Source organism: Anser brachyrhynchus, assembly GCF_964034855.1.
Source record: "Anser brachyrhynchus genome assembly, chromosome: 20".
In the NCBI taxonomy this organism is placed as follows: domain Eukaryota; kingdom Metazoa; phylum Chordata; class Aves; order Anseriformes; family Anatidae; genus Anser; species Anser brachyrhynchus.
In genome coordinates, this window is record NC_137713.1 from 5772925 (window position 1) to 5788620 (window position 15696).

The 15696-nt window shown below is 57.6% G+C and overlaps 1 protein-coding gene across 4 annotated transcripts in view; it reads left to right on the plus strand.

Annotated features, from left to right (window-relative positions):
* SMG6 (SMG6 nonsense mediated mRNA decay factor) overlaps window positions 1-15696 on the plus strand; it is a 109332-nt gene that overhangs the window by 163 nt on the left and 93473 nt on the right. For all 4 annotated transcript variants that reach the window (XM_080562808.1, XM_080562805.1, XM_080562806.1 and 1 more), the window contains 7 exons: window positions 628-2395; window positions 4238-4430; window positions 5123-5233; window positions 6012-6118; window positions 7258-7336; window positions 8668-8778; window positions 9396-9608. In XM_080562808.1, coding sequence (XP_080418934.1) covers window positions 628-2395; window positions 4238-4430; window positions 5123-5233; window positions 6012-6118; window positions 7258-7336; window positions 8668-8778; window positions 9396-9608 — 2582 coding nt within the window. Of the gene's footprint in view, window positions 1-627; window positions 2396-4237; window positions 4431-5122; window positions 5234-6011; window positions 6119-7257; window positions 7337-8667; window positions 8779-9395; window positions 9609-15696 lie in introns of those variants that run through there.

Consider the following 15696-nt stretch of genomic DNA (forward strand, 5'->3'; position numbering starts at 1 on the left):
GCCGGGGGGCTCGGGGAGTGGGGTTTTGGGGTTGGGGGATCCCCGGTTCCGTAGCCCTGAGGGCAGCGGGGGCGGCTCGCGGAGCGGGGCCGCGTCCTCGCCGCCCGTCGCCGTGGTGAGAGAACGCGGGGGGCGGGGGGGGGGCGTCCGTTTGTCCGTCCGTCCGTTTGTCCGTCCGTCCGTTTGTCCGTCCGTTTGTCCGTCCGGGTGTCCGTGGCGGGGCAGGCCCGGCCCCGGCCCTACAGCAGCCCGGAGAGGGGGGCAGGCACCGGCCGGGGCTGAGCGGGGCGCCTCAGCCCGCTGGAAGGCAGGGAGCTGCCCGCCCCCCCCCCCTCAGCTTCAGCTGGAAGTTTTTAACCCGCGAGCCGCGGCTGCTGCTTGGAGGCAGCCTCCGGGGCCCGTCCGGATCGCCCTCGGCACCTCGGTGCTGCGGGGGTTGCGCTTTGTGTGTGTGGGGCCGGGCGGCTTGATCGGGCCTCGTTTCCTGCGAGCCCCGACCGAGAATTTCAGGTCTGGTCTCCGGGAGCAGCCGCCAGGCCGTCAGGCTCGTTGCTTCTGCTTAATATTCGTCGTTATTTTCTCCCGGCGCGTGGTGGGAGTAACTCCGGTCTCTCGATCTCTCCCTAGAAAACATGACGGAGGTGAAGGAGCCGAGGCACCGCAAAGACAACAGGCGCCCGGACCTGGAGATTTACAAGCCCGGCCTCTCCCGGCTGAGGGGCAAGCTCGTGTCGCCGAAGCACGAGGCCGCCGAGAAGGAGAGGAGCGGGGCCGAGGAGGGCAAGGAGGAGAGCGCTGCTGGGAAGGGCCCTTCGGCAGGAGGGGCTCCGGTCGCAGAGGACTTCGGCAAAGGCGACAGCCACGGGCAGAACGGCCCTTTGCAGGGGAACGAAGAGACGGAGGCTAAAGGTGGGCGTCAGAGCCAGGAGAGCTCTTGCAAACAGCCCGCTGCGGATGAGTGGTGTCCCAAGACCACGAGGAGAGCCAAGAAGCCGGACCAGCAGATCTACCAGCCTGGGAAGCGCCTGCATTCGGTTGCCAAAGAACCAGCCCTGCGCTCAGCTGCCGAGGAAGTCGCCTCCAAGATGGAGCAGCTGAGAGTCGAGGGAGACAAAGAGGCTGAGAAAGGTAGCGGAAAAGACACCAGGAAAACCAAACCGGGCAAAGAGGACAGAGAGGGAAGCCAGGCCGGGGAAGGAGGGAAAACCTCGAGGGGAGAAAAAGGAAGACGGGCGGAGCGAAGCGACAGGCTGAGGAGAGCAAACGACGAGGTGATGCAGGGGAAGCTGGGCTCCACGAAGCGCTACTCCCGCTCTGACAAGCGGCGCAGCCGATACCGCACCTGCAGCACCAGCTCAGCCGGCAGCAACAACAGCGTGGACGGGGCCCCGCTCGTGGACGGGGTGGAGAGGCGGCAGGAGCGTGCCAGGGAAAGGGCACGTGCCAGGAAGCAGCTCTCCGCGTCCTCCACGGACTCCTTGGACGAGGACAGAATCGACGAGGCAGAAGCGTACGTCCCCAGCAGGCTTGCAGACAAGAAGAAGCGTTCAGAGCAGGGTCGAGCGTCTCGGAGCGAGAGCGAGTGGAGCAGCAACGGCCGGGAGGTGAAGGGGTCCTTCCGAGTCACGTTTGACAGCAGGACCATGAGCAGGGATATCAGCCTGGCAGACGCGGATAAAAAAAAGCCCCCGAAGGCGTTTGCCGCTTGCAATGACTCAGAGGCTTCTGAGGCGAGGAGCCAGAGCAGAGAGCCCCAGGGGAGGGGCCGCGGGATCCTCTTCCTGCCCGCCAACACGGACCTCTCTGCCAGCACTGCGGGCTCCCCCGAACCCGGCCACCCCGGGCCCCGGCTGCTGCTCGCCGGCGCCGGGACCAAAAGCTCGCGAAGCCGGGGCCGAGGCGGCACCGCTCGCAGGCTGTGGGACCCCAACAACCCGGACCAAAAACCCGCCCTGAAGAGCCAGAGCGCTCAGCTCCACTTCCTAGACACGGACGACGAAGTGAGCCCCACCTCCTGGGGGGAAGCCCGCCAGGCCCAGACGTCCTACTACAAGTTCCAGAACTCCGACAACCCCTACTACTACCCCCGGGCCGCCGCGCAAGGCCCGCAGTATCCGTACGGCGGCTACTCCCTGCAGTATCCCGTGGGTCCGAGCAACGGGGTGTACCCAGGAGCCTACTACCCGGGGTACCCCGGCCAGGCGGGGCAGTACGTGTGCGGCCCGCTCCCCCCGGCCCCTCTGAGTCCTGAGATGGAGCAGCAGATGCGGAGCATGCAGCAGCAGGAGCTCAGCAAGCTCCTGCGCGAGGCTGGGAACCAGGAGCAGCAGCTCAGCAATCTGCTTTCCAGAGACCGCATCAGCCCGGAGGGGCTGGAGAAGATGGCCCAGCTGAGGTTAGTGGCAGGGTCTTTTCTGCTACCAGCACGGTTATCCAGAGCACGGGGGCTCCCGGAGGACCTGGTAGAAGGAGATTTTGATGTCTGGGAGACTGGGGCAGTAGCTCGCAGGCTTCTGAGGTGCTGGGGCTGTTCATCACGTGCTAGTGGTGTTTGGTATGAGGAGGAAAAGTGTGGGCGAAGATCTCGTTTGCCCAGGCTGGGAGCTAAGCCGTGGCTTCTCGCGGTTGTGGAATGCTGCGTGTGTATTGCAGGGCACGCGCCCCCTGCAGCTCTCGGGTTCTTCTTCCCCTGCTGGAGCTGGTCTCTCTTGGTTCCAGTGCTGTCAGCGTTTGCTGGTGTACTTCTCCTTTCTCACCTGTCCTCGGCTGTCGGCTGATTTGCATCGTGGGCTTCAGCGCAGCGGCTGTTGGCTCGAGCTCTCGGGGTGCCGCCTGGATGCCCGCGTAGCAGTGGCAGCGCTTTCCGAGTGCAGGGCGGTTTTGTTCTTGACACCGTTCAGCCCCGCGCCGTGCAGTGTTCCAGCAGGGGTGGCCTGGCGAGGCCAGCTAGCAACAGGGAAGTGACACTGGCGCCCTGGAGGGTAGTTTACGTGGCTGTAGCAAGGTTCTGCTTGGCATCTTCCACGTTCGCCTGTGACCTCTGTGTCTCTGGGGCTTCTCTGGGGCTTACTTTCAGAGCCAGCTGGCAGCACGTCCGGCAGGTAAGCTCGTTTCAGGGCTTGCTCTGTGATCTGCGGCCTCACAGCGCAGACCTCAGGGTGCGATGTGTCTGCATTAACACAGCGCTGGAGGTTTCGGGTCAGGGCGTTCAGGGCGCCCGGAGCTGTTACCTGGAGGGCGAGGACAGGCCGTGCAGTGCTGCTGTGGCCAGCGCTCCTGTCCTGCCCTGGGAGCACCGGGACAGATGGCCCCTTCCCCGTCTGTTCCAGTGCACCCCCTGCCCATGTCCCGGTGCCTGCTGTCAGCCCGGCTGTGGGGCTACTTCGGCGCTTGGCTTCAGGGGCTTCTTAATCCCTGGGGCTTATTTAGGACCAGAGGGAACGGCCTCGAGTTGCGCCAGGGGAGGTTCAGGTTGGAAATGAGGAAAGAATTCCTCTTGGAAGAAGCCGTCAGGCGTTGGGACGGGTTGCCCGGGGAGGTGGTGGAGTCACCGTCCCTGGGGGTGTTGGAGGAAAGTTTGGATCTGCTTCGCTGGGAGCTTCCCCCAGATAGTGTGGAGCTGCTTCTGGCCTGTCGCTATTTTATTAAGTTGAGAGGAGGAATTCTGCTCCGGGGGCTGGGCTGGGCTGAGGGTAGCTGGTGAGGGGAATGAGCTTTCTGTTACCCTGAGGCTTATTTCCTTCAGGTGTAACTTCCTGTGCTCGTTTTTGAGGGAATAGGGTCTCTGTTTCCACGGTGTATTTTGTGTGGATGGAAGGGAGGTACGGATCGCTGTAACGGCAGGGCATCTCCTGCTCTTTGGTTCTGTGCGCGCTTGTTCCTGGCCCGTAGGGGCTGGGCTGTGCTCAGAAGGAGCAGGGCCTGGTCGTGTTGTATCAGGAGGCAGTTGTGGCTTGCTCTTCCCAGTGGCAGAGTTGTCGCAGGGTCTCCTAGCTCTTTGGCAGGCACAGAAGGGAGCTGGTCCTTTCAGATTTGCCCTGCTTGGAGCCAGAAGGGTGGTTGCAACAGCTCCCGTCTCTCTCTAGAACGTGTGGAAGCATCAGTTGCCGTAGCTTGCGAGCTGGGTGAAGTGCTGATGCCTCGTTCTCGCTAGGCAAAAAGCATCGGATGGCTCAGCACATGTTCCCTGCAGCTCAGCTGGGCGGCTGTGCGCACCACCGACTGTGTTTCACCCTAGGCTGGAGATGCTGCAGCTGTACGAGCGGTGCATCCTGATGGACATCGAGTTCTCGGACGCGCAGAACGTGGACCAGCTGCTGTGGAAGAACGCCTTCTACCAGGTGATCGAGAAATTCCGGCAGCTTCTCAAGGACCCTCTGGGGGAAAACGCGCAGGAAATTCGGATCAAACTTCTCCAGCTTCTAGACGAGGTAAGAAGAGAGAAACAACCCCAAACTCCACGAAACCTTTGGGTGGGATTGGGTGGTGTTTGGGGTGGTGCAGCTGGACAACGAGCCTTCCTGGTCCTGCTTACCTCTCTGTGTGCCTTAGGCCATGCAGGGAGAACGCTCAGATGGATGGTGATTTAGTACAGCAGCCCTGGGTCCAGGCGGATGTTTGTTGTAATTTAAACCAGGCTTGTTTCGGTGGGTTCTGTTTTAATTAGAAATTAGTTCAAGCTAAAATGAAATAAACATCCTTACGTGGAAATAAGCAGAGGCGTTCATGGAGGCGTTTGGGCCCTCTTTATCAAATTTGCTTACGGGCCGTTCTGTTGGACTGGGCAGCTTAGTGTACTCGTTGTAGAAGGCAGGCTGACAGATCCGAGAGGACGTGTTTTATAGAATTATGTTGGTAGGGAGGGGCTGCTGGAGGGCTTCAGTCCAGCCTCCTGCTCAGAGCAGGACTGTGGCTAGCACTAAGTCAGGTCAGCCCTGACTTTGTCCCGTCCAGTCCTAAAAACCTCTGAGGCTGGAGGTTGTGTGGCCTCATCGTTACTTTCTGAAGAGAAACGGCCCAAACCTCAGGGAGAGGAACCTTTTTTGCCCGTGGTAAGGGACGGTGTGGTGACTTTGCCTTGCCTGGAAGGTTTGTAACATCCAGGTACGTGTGTGTTTTGCAGGGCACTTTGTTTTTCGACGGCTTGCTCCAGAAGCTGCAGGTGTCGTACCAGTTCAAGCTGGAGGACTACATGGACGGGATGGCCATCCGCAGTAAGCCCCTGCGGAAAATGGTAGGTTGGCTTCCTCCTGGAGCCTTCTCACCCTGTGAGCTGCACGCAGTGGGCTGAGCTCAGCGTGCTGCCCGTGCCAAGAGGTAGGCAGCTGCAATCTGAATAGATGTCAGTGTGTTTGCAGGGAACCTCAGCTGTTAGAGAACTTGTTGAACCAACTCCAGTGCATTAACATTTCTTGGCATCCTTTGCAAAGAAGGAACTCTCTTTTATTTCTTTCTTTTTTTTTCCCTTTTTAAAATCGGTTCTGTGACCAGGGCTAATCAAGGGAAGGAAGTGTCCAAAGGTGCCCTGGCTTTGCCTTAGCTCTTTAACATCTCTTATTCCTGTATGTGGAATTCAGAATAACGAACAAGGGGAGCGAACAGTTGTGCTGTCTCTCTGACACTTGACAGTGATTGCCCTGAGCTGTGAGTGCAGGTGTGAGGGACAGCTGGAAGAGGATATTTTAGTCCAGCTCCGTTCCCAGAGATGTGTTTGTGTTAACCAGTTTGTCCTCCTCAAATTGGTCATGGACTGAATGAGCCACGGATTCCGAAACCCACCTCCTCTGGGCGAGAACTAGGACGTTGATGTAAGGGAGTAGCTGTTTGGGGATTGGGTTGCCGTCGCAAATGCTGAAGCAGTGCCCTGGAGCCTCGTCATTTAATTCTGTGGCCCTTCTGTGAGACCTTCGGTTTGGCAGTGACCTCCTCCTACAGTCCCTGCATGTTCACTGGGATTTAAGGTGAGCTGGGGCGCGCAGCTCCCACGTAACGTCCCGAATTCTTCCTTCCAGGTGAAATACGCGCTGATCAGTGCTCAGAGGTGTATGATTTGCCAAGGGGACATCTGCCGATACCGAGAACAAGCAAACGATACAGCCAACTACGGAAAGGCACGCAGGTATTGTGTTCCCCACCCCAGGGCTGGGGAAAGCTCTTCCTCTATCTGGTTACAAGGGCCGCATCTCATTTCGTGCTTTAACTTGCCTCTAGCCTCTTTTTATGACTCCTCGTTGTGTTGCGGTCCTGTGAAGCTGAAAGGTGTAGCCTAGCCTGCTTCGCTACCCCAGACAGCAACCCGCAGATCTGTCTTCCTCCAGCCACCTGGGTGGAAGTTGTCCCGTGCTGATCCCGCGACAGGGAGGGTTTACGCTGCTGAGGCTGGCAGAATGACTGTCGTGTTTTCTGCTAGCTTTTCAGCTAGGGGAGGTTCCCGTGTATGTGTCCGTATGCTCCGACTGCATCAGGAGTTACTGGCGCTTGTTGCTTCCTGACACTCTTGCTTTGCCTGGTATACTGTCATTTTTTCTGATTTTTTTAATTTTTATTATTTATTTTTCTGGAACAAAGGCTGATGGTGGGCAAGTGAGCCTGTCATGGGGCATGGAGCCCTGAAACTTGTAGTGGTTTGCAGAACAGGGCTGGGAAAGTTGCCTGGTTTGAACCTGCGGGCATCATGGAGTGTGCTGGTATCTCAGGGGCCGGGAGGAACGTTCTACGTTTGTGATGTGTCTGAACAGAGTGCCAGATCGGTGTGGCGTGTTATAAACTGGATAACACGATTGAGGGAGAATAGAGAGGTTGGAGGAATGGGCTGTCACTGAACTGATGTCTCTTGTTCTGGGATGATTAAATATCTTGAAAATATTGGAAATGAGCTAAGCAACCAGGAAGGTTTGGTTCCAGCTGCCAAAAAGGCTGAAAAGGGGATGGAGAGAGAAGTGTTTTCCTAATAGCCCGTTCTCTGTGCCTGAGGCTGCACTGGGGACAGCGCTCGCTGGATCTGGCTAAATACTTGTCTGCAGGCTGAGCCAAGGACATTTCTTTCTCCCGCTGTCTGCCTCGCCCTCTTGTCCTGTGCCCTGGCTCTGGCTCTCCAGGCCGGGTACAGGCTTGCTGGCTGTGCACGCTCACGCAGGCAGAGGGCACTTGTGCAAAGGGCCTGTTCCCTGCAGGGCCGCCAGTGCTTCGGAGGGAATTCTGTGCCCTTAGCAGCGAGGAAGGCAACCTAACTTTTTCTCTGTTTCTTCTATTTCTCAGCTGGTACCTGAAGGCTCAGCAAATCGCTCCCAAGAACGGCCGCCCGTACAACCAGCTGGCACTCCTGGCCATATACACGGTAAGGTGCTGGTCGTGCGAGGGTGCAGCAAGCACAGGAAGAGCCTCAGGGAAGGTTAGGGGTTTCCATCTGGTGGAGGAGGACGTTGTTTAAGGCAGTGCTTCCAGCTGTTTTTTTTTAAAGAAAGGAAAAAGCTGGTGGCAGGGCGTGCTCTGTGGATCCCAGCTGTTGTGGCTTCAGGCAGCTTGGTTAGATACGCACTGCTGTTGAAGTCTGTTAGCATTCTGGGGACTGCTCTGTAGGCTGTTGGGAGTTCACGTTTTGAAAGTGGGTTGCGTTTTAAGGTTTTGCATGAGATTCTTGTGCTCAGGACCATGCTGTTGTGAGGATCCTGTTCCTGCTTGCCACGTCTTCAGTGAGCCAGTGAGCACCAGTCTATGCAACATCCACACGCGACTTCCTTAGCTTTCAGTTTTGCTGGCTACTCCAGCCATGCAGGAAGGCTTGTTGCAAGGAAGCTTTGCAGCAGATAATGGGGCAGAGGGACTGGTGGGGATCTGCCCGTTTACAACGCGGAAAGGTGCTGGTTTAAAACACCAGTTCAAAACTGCAGGGTTTAGAAACGCACTTCCCTCGGGGCTGGGAATGACCTTTCTGACTCCCAGTGCGGGGCTTGGAGCAGCAAAGTGTCCTGCCATGCTGGGGTGGTTTGTAAGGCCAGCAGCACGCAGGCAAAACCCTAAATAGCTGCGGGTCTTGGTAGTATAAAGACTTGGAGGGTGCTTTCTCAGTGTTCCCTGTGCTGGCCTGTGGGAGGAAAGATGCTGAGAGGTTGCTTGCGTGTGGAGGGATTAGCCCAGGGACAGGCTGAGGTGCGGAGGGCATCCTTCTGCGCCCCTGCCAGGAGTCTGGCAACCCCTCCAGTATTCCTGGGCCTCTGCTCTTGTAAAACCCGCGTGGAGTCATTTCCATATTCACAGCAATGTTGCAGAGAGTTATTTCCCGAACTGTCAGAAATTCAGCGCTTGTACTGCTGCCCTTTGCCGTGATGTCTGCCGAGAGATTTTTTTGTGTGAGCCTCTGGGTTAACGGCTTCTGCGGCAGCCTCAGGGCTGGTGGGGGTGAGCCTGCAGGCTGCTGCGGCACCTGCGCTCCCTGACCCCAGCAAAGTGCTTGAGCCTGGGGCTGGCTCCCGTAGGTGGCTGTGAACGGGGATGCAGAAGTCAAGGTCCTGCTCGTCTGTAGGGCTGCTCTTGCTGCGTGAACGTCTGTCCCAGGCAGTATTGAGGGAGAGGGAAAGGGTATTGAATATGGAGGGGGAATTCTGTGGGGGCTTGGCCTCGAACCCCCCAGGATGAGCGCTAGCTCTGGGTCTGGTTGTGTTTTTGCAGAGGAGAAAGCTGGATGCTGTCTACTATTACATGCGCAGCCTGGCTGCCAGCAACCCCATCCTCACAGCCAAGGAGAGCCTCATGAGCCTGTTCGAAGAGACAAAACGCAAGGTGAGCTTGGGGGCTGAGCTGCGGGATGCGGCGGCTGCCTGAGCTGGCTCTCAGCTGGAGAGCTGAGGTCTGGAGAGAAGGGTGCTGGTGGCTTTGGGGCTTGGAGTCGCCACCAGTCTTCTTCTAAGAAATTCCATACTGGGAGTCAAAAGAGAGAGAGGGAGAGAATGATGCTGCCTGTCTGCAGACTGCTTTTGGGTCTGTGTAGTCAGCTGAATCTCTTATTTCTGGGTCACCGACTGTAAAACAGCCCAGCTCAGCGAGGGCTGGAGGTTGCTGTGTTTTGCAGCACAGCCTCAGCATGCAGCTGGGTTATTGCCTCATCCCACCGAGGTGGGCAGCAGAGGCTGCAGTCCCTTTGTGCCCCAAATCAAAAATGCAGCGAGTTGGCTGCCGAGCGCTGCTAGGACCGGACACAGCTTCTCTTGTCCCGGTGCAGTCAGATTGAAAATCCTCTCACCTGTGCCATCCTGTAGTGTCAGAAACCAAATTCTGAACCTGTCAGTGAGTCACTGTCGTTTTGAAGCTGGCGCAAAAGCCACTTTCTCCATGTAAATGAACTATATTTTCCCTGACCCTTGATCCCTGGATGACCTGAGCCTGTCCCGTCCTCGCAGGCGGAGCAGATGGAGCACAAGAAGCATCAGGTGCTGGAGCTGAGCCCCAGCCGCCGGGGGAAGGGCAAGAAGTCCACGTTGCGACAAGTTGGGGACGACGCCACGCGGCTGGAGATCTGGATCCATCCCTCCCACCCCCGCTCCTCCCAGGGCCACGAGTCCGGCAGGGATTCTGAGCAGGACAACGGTCTTGGGAACCTCAGCCCCAGCGACGTGAGTACTGCAGGAGGCGGCTGTTGGCTTTGGTGTCATGTGTTTGGAATGCAGTGGAATGACACTGGATCTGTTTTGCTTTCCTGTTGCTAAATTTTCCAGTGTTTTGGCTTCCCCTATGGGAGCTGTGCCTTGGGTCAGGCTGAGGAGCTGGTGACCTCGTGCCTCTCATGTTTAAAGCATGTTGTTACCATCCCTTTCTTGGCAGCACGTGCTGGTGGGGCTGATACGGAATAGGAGAGGCACGAACAGAAGATGCAGCGAAATGCCTCTGCGGCAGGCTCTGGTTTGGGTGAGGTTGCCGGTGGGAAATGAGGTCAGATGCTGAGGACCGGGGTTAACGGTGACCCTGGAAGCTCCAGGGCTTGTTCTGGAAGTGCCGTGTGTCCCAGCGCAAACTCCCGATCACCTGGCGCTGGGACAAACGCGAAAACCGTGCTTTCAATTTCCAGTGTAGGTGTTGCGTTTGCATTACTCGTTCTGCTGAGGAAAAATCTCTTGTAAGGATTAAAAAATGGACTACTGGTATCTCACACCGGGCTGTTCGAGCTGTGTACCTTGCAGAAGGAGCCCGGGTGAACTCTGTTTGTTGGGCCCAGGAATGCAGGCAAAGGCAGTGATGGTTGGGAGCTCATCCCCTAGGAATCCTTGCATCGCTTTGGCACATGTGGCCTGCAGGAGGACTTGCCAGGGAGCTCTGGGCTGCCTGTCCTAAAATGGCTGTTCAGGATGGGAGCTGGGCAGGGCTGGGAAGGCCTCCTCTGCATACTGTGGGGCCCAGGGCTTCTCAGCTCTGATGGCGCTTTTATAACTGGTTTGTGACTTCAGCTGGGTGGAACTGGGGTGAAGCCTTAGAACTGTGAAAGATAAGCTCTGGCACACTGCTGCTGCATTTTTTGGATGTTACTGCCCTCAGTTGTTTTCCCTCTCCTCGCCTTCTCTTCTGGAGACCTTTGCTTCCTCAGCATCATCGAAAGGAACGTGCCAGGCTGTAGCATCTCCATAAATCATTGATGGATGTGCTTCGACGTAAGATGCTGTGAGTGTTTTTGAGGCACTGGGAGTTTCTCTTTTTGCAGTGCTCCCATGTGGGGTGGTGTAACCGCTAGCGAAGCGGGGGGCCGTGATGTTTGCAGTGTTCGTAGTGCGGCGGCGTTTGCTGGAGCTTGCCCTCGCTCTGTTCAGTGGGGGCTGCACTGCCTGAAGCGCAGGCCACTGGCAACGCCTGTACAGGCTGTGTCTGATGACTACCATTATTAGTCTTGGTCTCTCCGGCTGTTTGAAATGTTGGCTTGCGGAAAGCTGCTCCCACTAACACCGAGAGGCTGCACAGCCAGAACCCCAAAGGCAGAAGGGCAGGGAGAGCTGAGGGCACCGATTTGGGCACTGCTGGCTCTGGCAGCCAAGATTTTAATATTTGGGCTGCAGTGCACTGCTCTGCTCCTCTTTTGCTGGCACAACTGCTTACGGAGCCACGCCACAACCGTTGTCAACAAACCGATGTGGATTAAAAACAAGCAGGTGAAGCAGAAATCTGCAATCTGTGTCCGCTCCCAAAGTTCCCATGCTGCGAAGCTGGGGGCCGGACGAAAACAGCAGCTCTTTGGGAGGAAGCTCTGCGCTTCTCCAATCCTTGGAGCCTCCTACCCTCCTCCTCACCTCGGCGGTGCTTTCGGGGGACTGGAGAGGAGCTGAGGAGTCTGCGTGTTGCCACTGTGTGGCACTGTTTGGCCTCGGAAGGGCCCTGCCTGGGCCAGAGGCAGGCAGCAGCCCTCATCCTGGCAGCACCTCTGCCCCACATCGCAGCAGGCCCGCTCCCCGCGCGGGCTGGGGCGGAAGGGAACAGCTCTGCTCCCAGGGGAAGTGTGCCAGTGCTTACGTGTCATTTCAGAGAAATGAGCCTGAAACTGTGTCACTGCCTCCCGGTGCCTTCCTCGCCAGCGTGAGCCCTGGGGAAGGCTGGGGCTGGTTTTCCGTTCCTGCTGACAGTTGTGCTCCGCAGGTAGCTCCTCGGACAGCAGCGTTTGCGGCAGCCGTTTGCTATTTCTGGCCCAGAGAGGGTAATTTTTTGGCTCAAAATGGGAAAGTGTTGAGCTTTCAGGAGCAGGGACAACACAAACGTAGACCCTAACAGCTCTGGGCACATACAGGCAGGGGGTGGGAGCAGGCTCCTTGTGCCCTTCAAACAGGCCGTTGCTCCAAACCCAGCCCGAGCTAAAGGAGCCTGGCAGTTTCGTAGATAATGTGAAACGGGTTTGGGATGTTTTGCATCCTCGCTGGCTGCCTCCTTTGCTGTGCAGGCAGTTAAGTAGCGGTGCTGCGTGGTGGCAAGCTGGGCAGGGAGATGCTGAACGCTTCCCTCCCAGCACCTCCTGCTGTGCCTGCTGCCCTCTCGGCGAGCAGAGCCTGCTCAGTGCATGCCTGCCTGCTGCTTTTTTGTTTTCCTCCCCCTTCTGTGGCCCTATACAAAGACCCAAACCCCGTTACTTTATTTCAGGGTCAGAAGCTAGCCGAGTGGAGTTAGCGAAGCGTGATGGCGGGGCTGCACAAGGGCAGCTCGTGCTGCAGCCATTGCTGTGGCAAAGGCAGCGTGCGGTGCTGGCAGCTTGCCTTGGCACCGTGTGTTTAAGGTAGAGGCTTGGCGCAGCTGCTTCTTCCTCTCTTTGCTACGTCATCTTCTTCTAGGAAGAGGCAGAACTGGAAGCGTGTGCCACGTGCCCGCACCAAGGGCCGTGCAGCTTCGTTTGGCCCCTTTCTCAGTAACCGGGTTCGGCGCTGCTGGCACGGAGGGCACGGGGAGGTTTCAAAGCCAGCAGAAGAAGCGTTTGGGTCGAAGCCCGTCCTTTTTGTGCTTAGGCTTTTGTCCGTTATGCCTGCAGCCTTCTGGAGTTTCGTTCTGTGAATCTTTCCTTCTGGCCGTTCTCTGTGGTCTCCTGTTTGTTGTTTGCTTCTTAGGTGTGCAGCGACACGAGAATCCGGGCTGCCCCGATGCCCCGCTTACCCGACAACGTAAGGTCACTTTGTGTAGGATTCCTACGAGAAAAGCAAAAAGGAGACTGAGCCAATGAGCGGCCGTATTCCCTTTTTTAAAAACAAAAACAAAAGCTGGATAGAGCGAAGCGAGCTGGAGAGCCAAGTCCTATTTCTTCGCTGCCATGGGTTTCGTTTGCCTTGGGTCTGTATTGATCTCAGGTCTGATAGGACCGGCTGCAGCTTGCCACGCAGACTGTGAATTGGTAGAGTAAACAGGGCAAACGTGCCGTCAGTCTCCTGAGAAAGTGTTAATATTACACTACGTTTGAGATTTTAATCACCCCTGTCAGGAAATGCTGAGTTAAGGTTCCCACAGTTGCAGTTGCCTGCTGCCTGCGCTCTGCAGCAGATACTTCCTTATGTTAGCACGCAGTGTGCATGCACCGACAGAGATTACTCCATAGCTGCAGCTAGGATTAGGGAAGAGAGGTTTTCCCTTGGCACAACAGTAATTGAATAATAGTTCTCTCCAGATGTCTGAATGCTTCAGAATCATTAACGAATTAAGCCTCCTAGACTCTTAGCGAGAGGTCAGTCTTGTAGAGCCAGCGCGAGTTTGGCCACCCCAAAAGGAGGGCCACCCAAAAAGCCCCTAGGAAAGCTGAGAGATCTGCTGAAGTTCAGAAGTTCGGAGCGGGTTTTAACCTCCATGTCCTTACCCAGGCTTTCCTCTCAGCAGCAGGGAACGCGGACATCGGGGTTTCCACAGATGGGCATTGAGTTTCACCAGGAGCTCTACCAAAAAAAGGGGGGAACAAAGTTCTCTCGGCAGGCCGGACGCCGTACCTTACTCCTGTATTTCCTCGTGGTTGCATGCCGTGCCGTTCTGTGGGAGCTCGCTGGTGGGTGCAGGTGCCAGGAGACAGCAGCAGTGCGTGGAGCTGTCAGCAGTGCGTGTCCTGGGGTGTGTTTATTTTCTCTCAGGGGAGTGGTGCCGGTTTCTTCTGGACCCCACCATCACCTTCCACCCACCAAGCTCTAGAAATTGAGACGAGTGTTAAGCATGCAGGGGGGTGGTCCTCTGGTCCTCTCCGGCCCGATGAAGGCGCTGTCTCCTCGCAGCAGGGGAGGTTGTGGGATTTGTCCTGCTGCTTTTTTCCCCTCTAGGTCTGGATTCAGCCAACTGGGAACCCGTCTGGCAGTGCCTGGTTGGAGTTAGCTTCATGATAGCTTTGCCTGTGATTCTTTTTTGTTTTTATTTTATTTCTGAGATGAGACGTTTGCAAGGATTCTCACCTTCTGTCTTTCTCAGTCCTTCTCTCCTGCTCGGTTTTATTTCTGTCATTGCTCGTCGTGTCTGAGGACCGTGATGCTGTGTCCGCTTTCAGCTCTGCAGCTGGATCGTGGTCCAAGACAGGAGAAGGCATTTTGGGGAGCACTTGTGCCTCCAGGAGCACTGGGGGGTCCTGGGGGCTCCCTGAGCCTCTGCCTTGATGGCGGGTGTGCGTCCTCGGCTGGGAAAAGGGTCACTGTCCTGGTCAGCTCCTGCATGTTTCACATCCGTTTTTCCTTGGCCGTGTTTGTTGTTTCTGCTCTGTGTACTTGTTCCTCTTCGGCAGGAGCCGCTCGGGTGTCTCTGGGCTGGCTCCTTCTCCCGGCTGGCTTCAGGCTGTGCGATTTTTCCTCGGGGTTCTGCATCTGGAGGGGAGCGCTTCTAGGGCGGCAGCGGGATCAGAGCTCCTGTTAGGCCGTTAGGGGGTTTTGGCGGGGGGGTTTTGGCCGTTTTGCCCCATCAGCCTGGCCTCTGCTTGGGCCAGGCACACGAGGTGGTGGCAGGGACCTGGGTTTGGAGCTGGGGTTCCCTGCTGCCAATACCCGCAGTCCCTGGGAGCTTTTGGCTTGCCGAGAGGCCGTTGTGGTGTGATCCAAGCATCTGTGAGCGTGGCCCGGCTTTTCCTGGGCAGATACCCGCAGAAACACCCCTGTTTGTTTATTTACCCTTCCCTGCCAGCTCTTTTCTCACCTCGTAGCTCTTCTTCGTTACGCCCAACTAGGAATTAGTGACAGGTAAAAGCGGAGTTGATGCCGTGCTGTAACAGCAGCTGCTCTGCCACGCGTACACGTGGACACGAGGCCTCTCGGGAAGCTCGCTGGTCCGAGGCACCCGTCCCCGGGTCTGCTGGTGGCAGCCTGTGTCCTCGCTGCCGGGCGGCGCTCCTCGGGACAGTGAAGGATGGTGCCTGCTCCTTTCTCTTTCCATGTAGGCTCTTAAGAATAATCCCTGCTGGCAGGAGCACAGGGCTCCGCGTGCGGCCCGTGGCGTCAGGTGGGCAGAGCGCTCACAGAGGGCCATTTTAGGAGCCTCTGGGGTGGAAGACAAGTCCGAGCAGCCAGGGGTTCGTGCTCCTGCTTTAGCTGGGCAGCCCGAAAGCCTGGCGGTGCCGTGGAGCAGGCTCTGCACTCGCCACCCGCTGCCTGCCTTCCCCTCGCTGCTGCTCCCGCGCAGGGTCACCCTTCAGGCTGCTGCTGATGCCCTGGGAGCTCCCAGCCCTGTGCTAACTCTTGCCTGCTTTTATTTTACACCCAACGTTGTGCTCCCGTGCAGAGGGCGGAGGGGACGGAGGCCACGAGCCCGGCAGTGCCTGGAGATGCCCAGCGGCCGGGCTGCCCGCCGAAGCCGCTTCTCACGCCTGTCCCACATCTGAGCCGAGCCCGAGCGGTGGCGTAGGTGCGTCCCCAAAGTGGGGGGGGACACGGGAAGCGAGGGAGTGCCCCCTCGGCCTCTCCCGGCGCAGAGGAGCGACACGAGGTCTTGCAGAGGGCCTTGGGGCAGGCTGCCGTCGGCGCCTTGCCGCAGGAAGGCGGCTGCTGTTAAGTGAGGAAGTTTGTCTCCTCCACGCTTAGGTGCTCTCTAGTATTTGACGCGAGCGATCCTCTCTGTGGGCTGGCGCGGTGCGGCCTGCCCTGGCCGTCAGGGGAAGGCAGTGCTTCCCCTCCAGCCTGCCGCTCTGCTCTCGTACCTCTGCCGTGCTGCGGCCCTCTGCTGAGCCTCCCCCGTGGCACAAAAAGGAGAGGGAGGCTCTTTGGGGCCAGAACAGCGAGCGCTGGCAGCCAG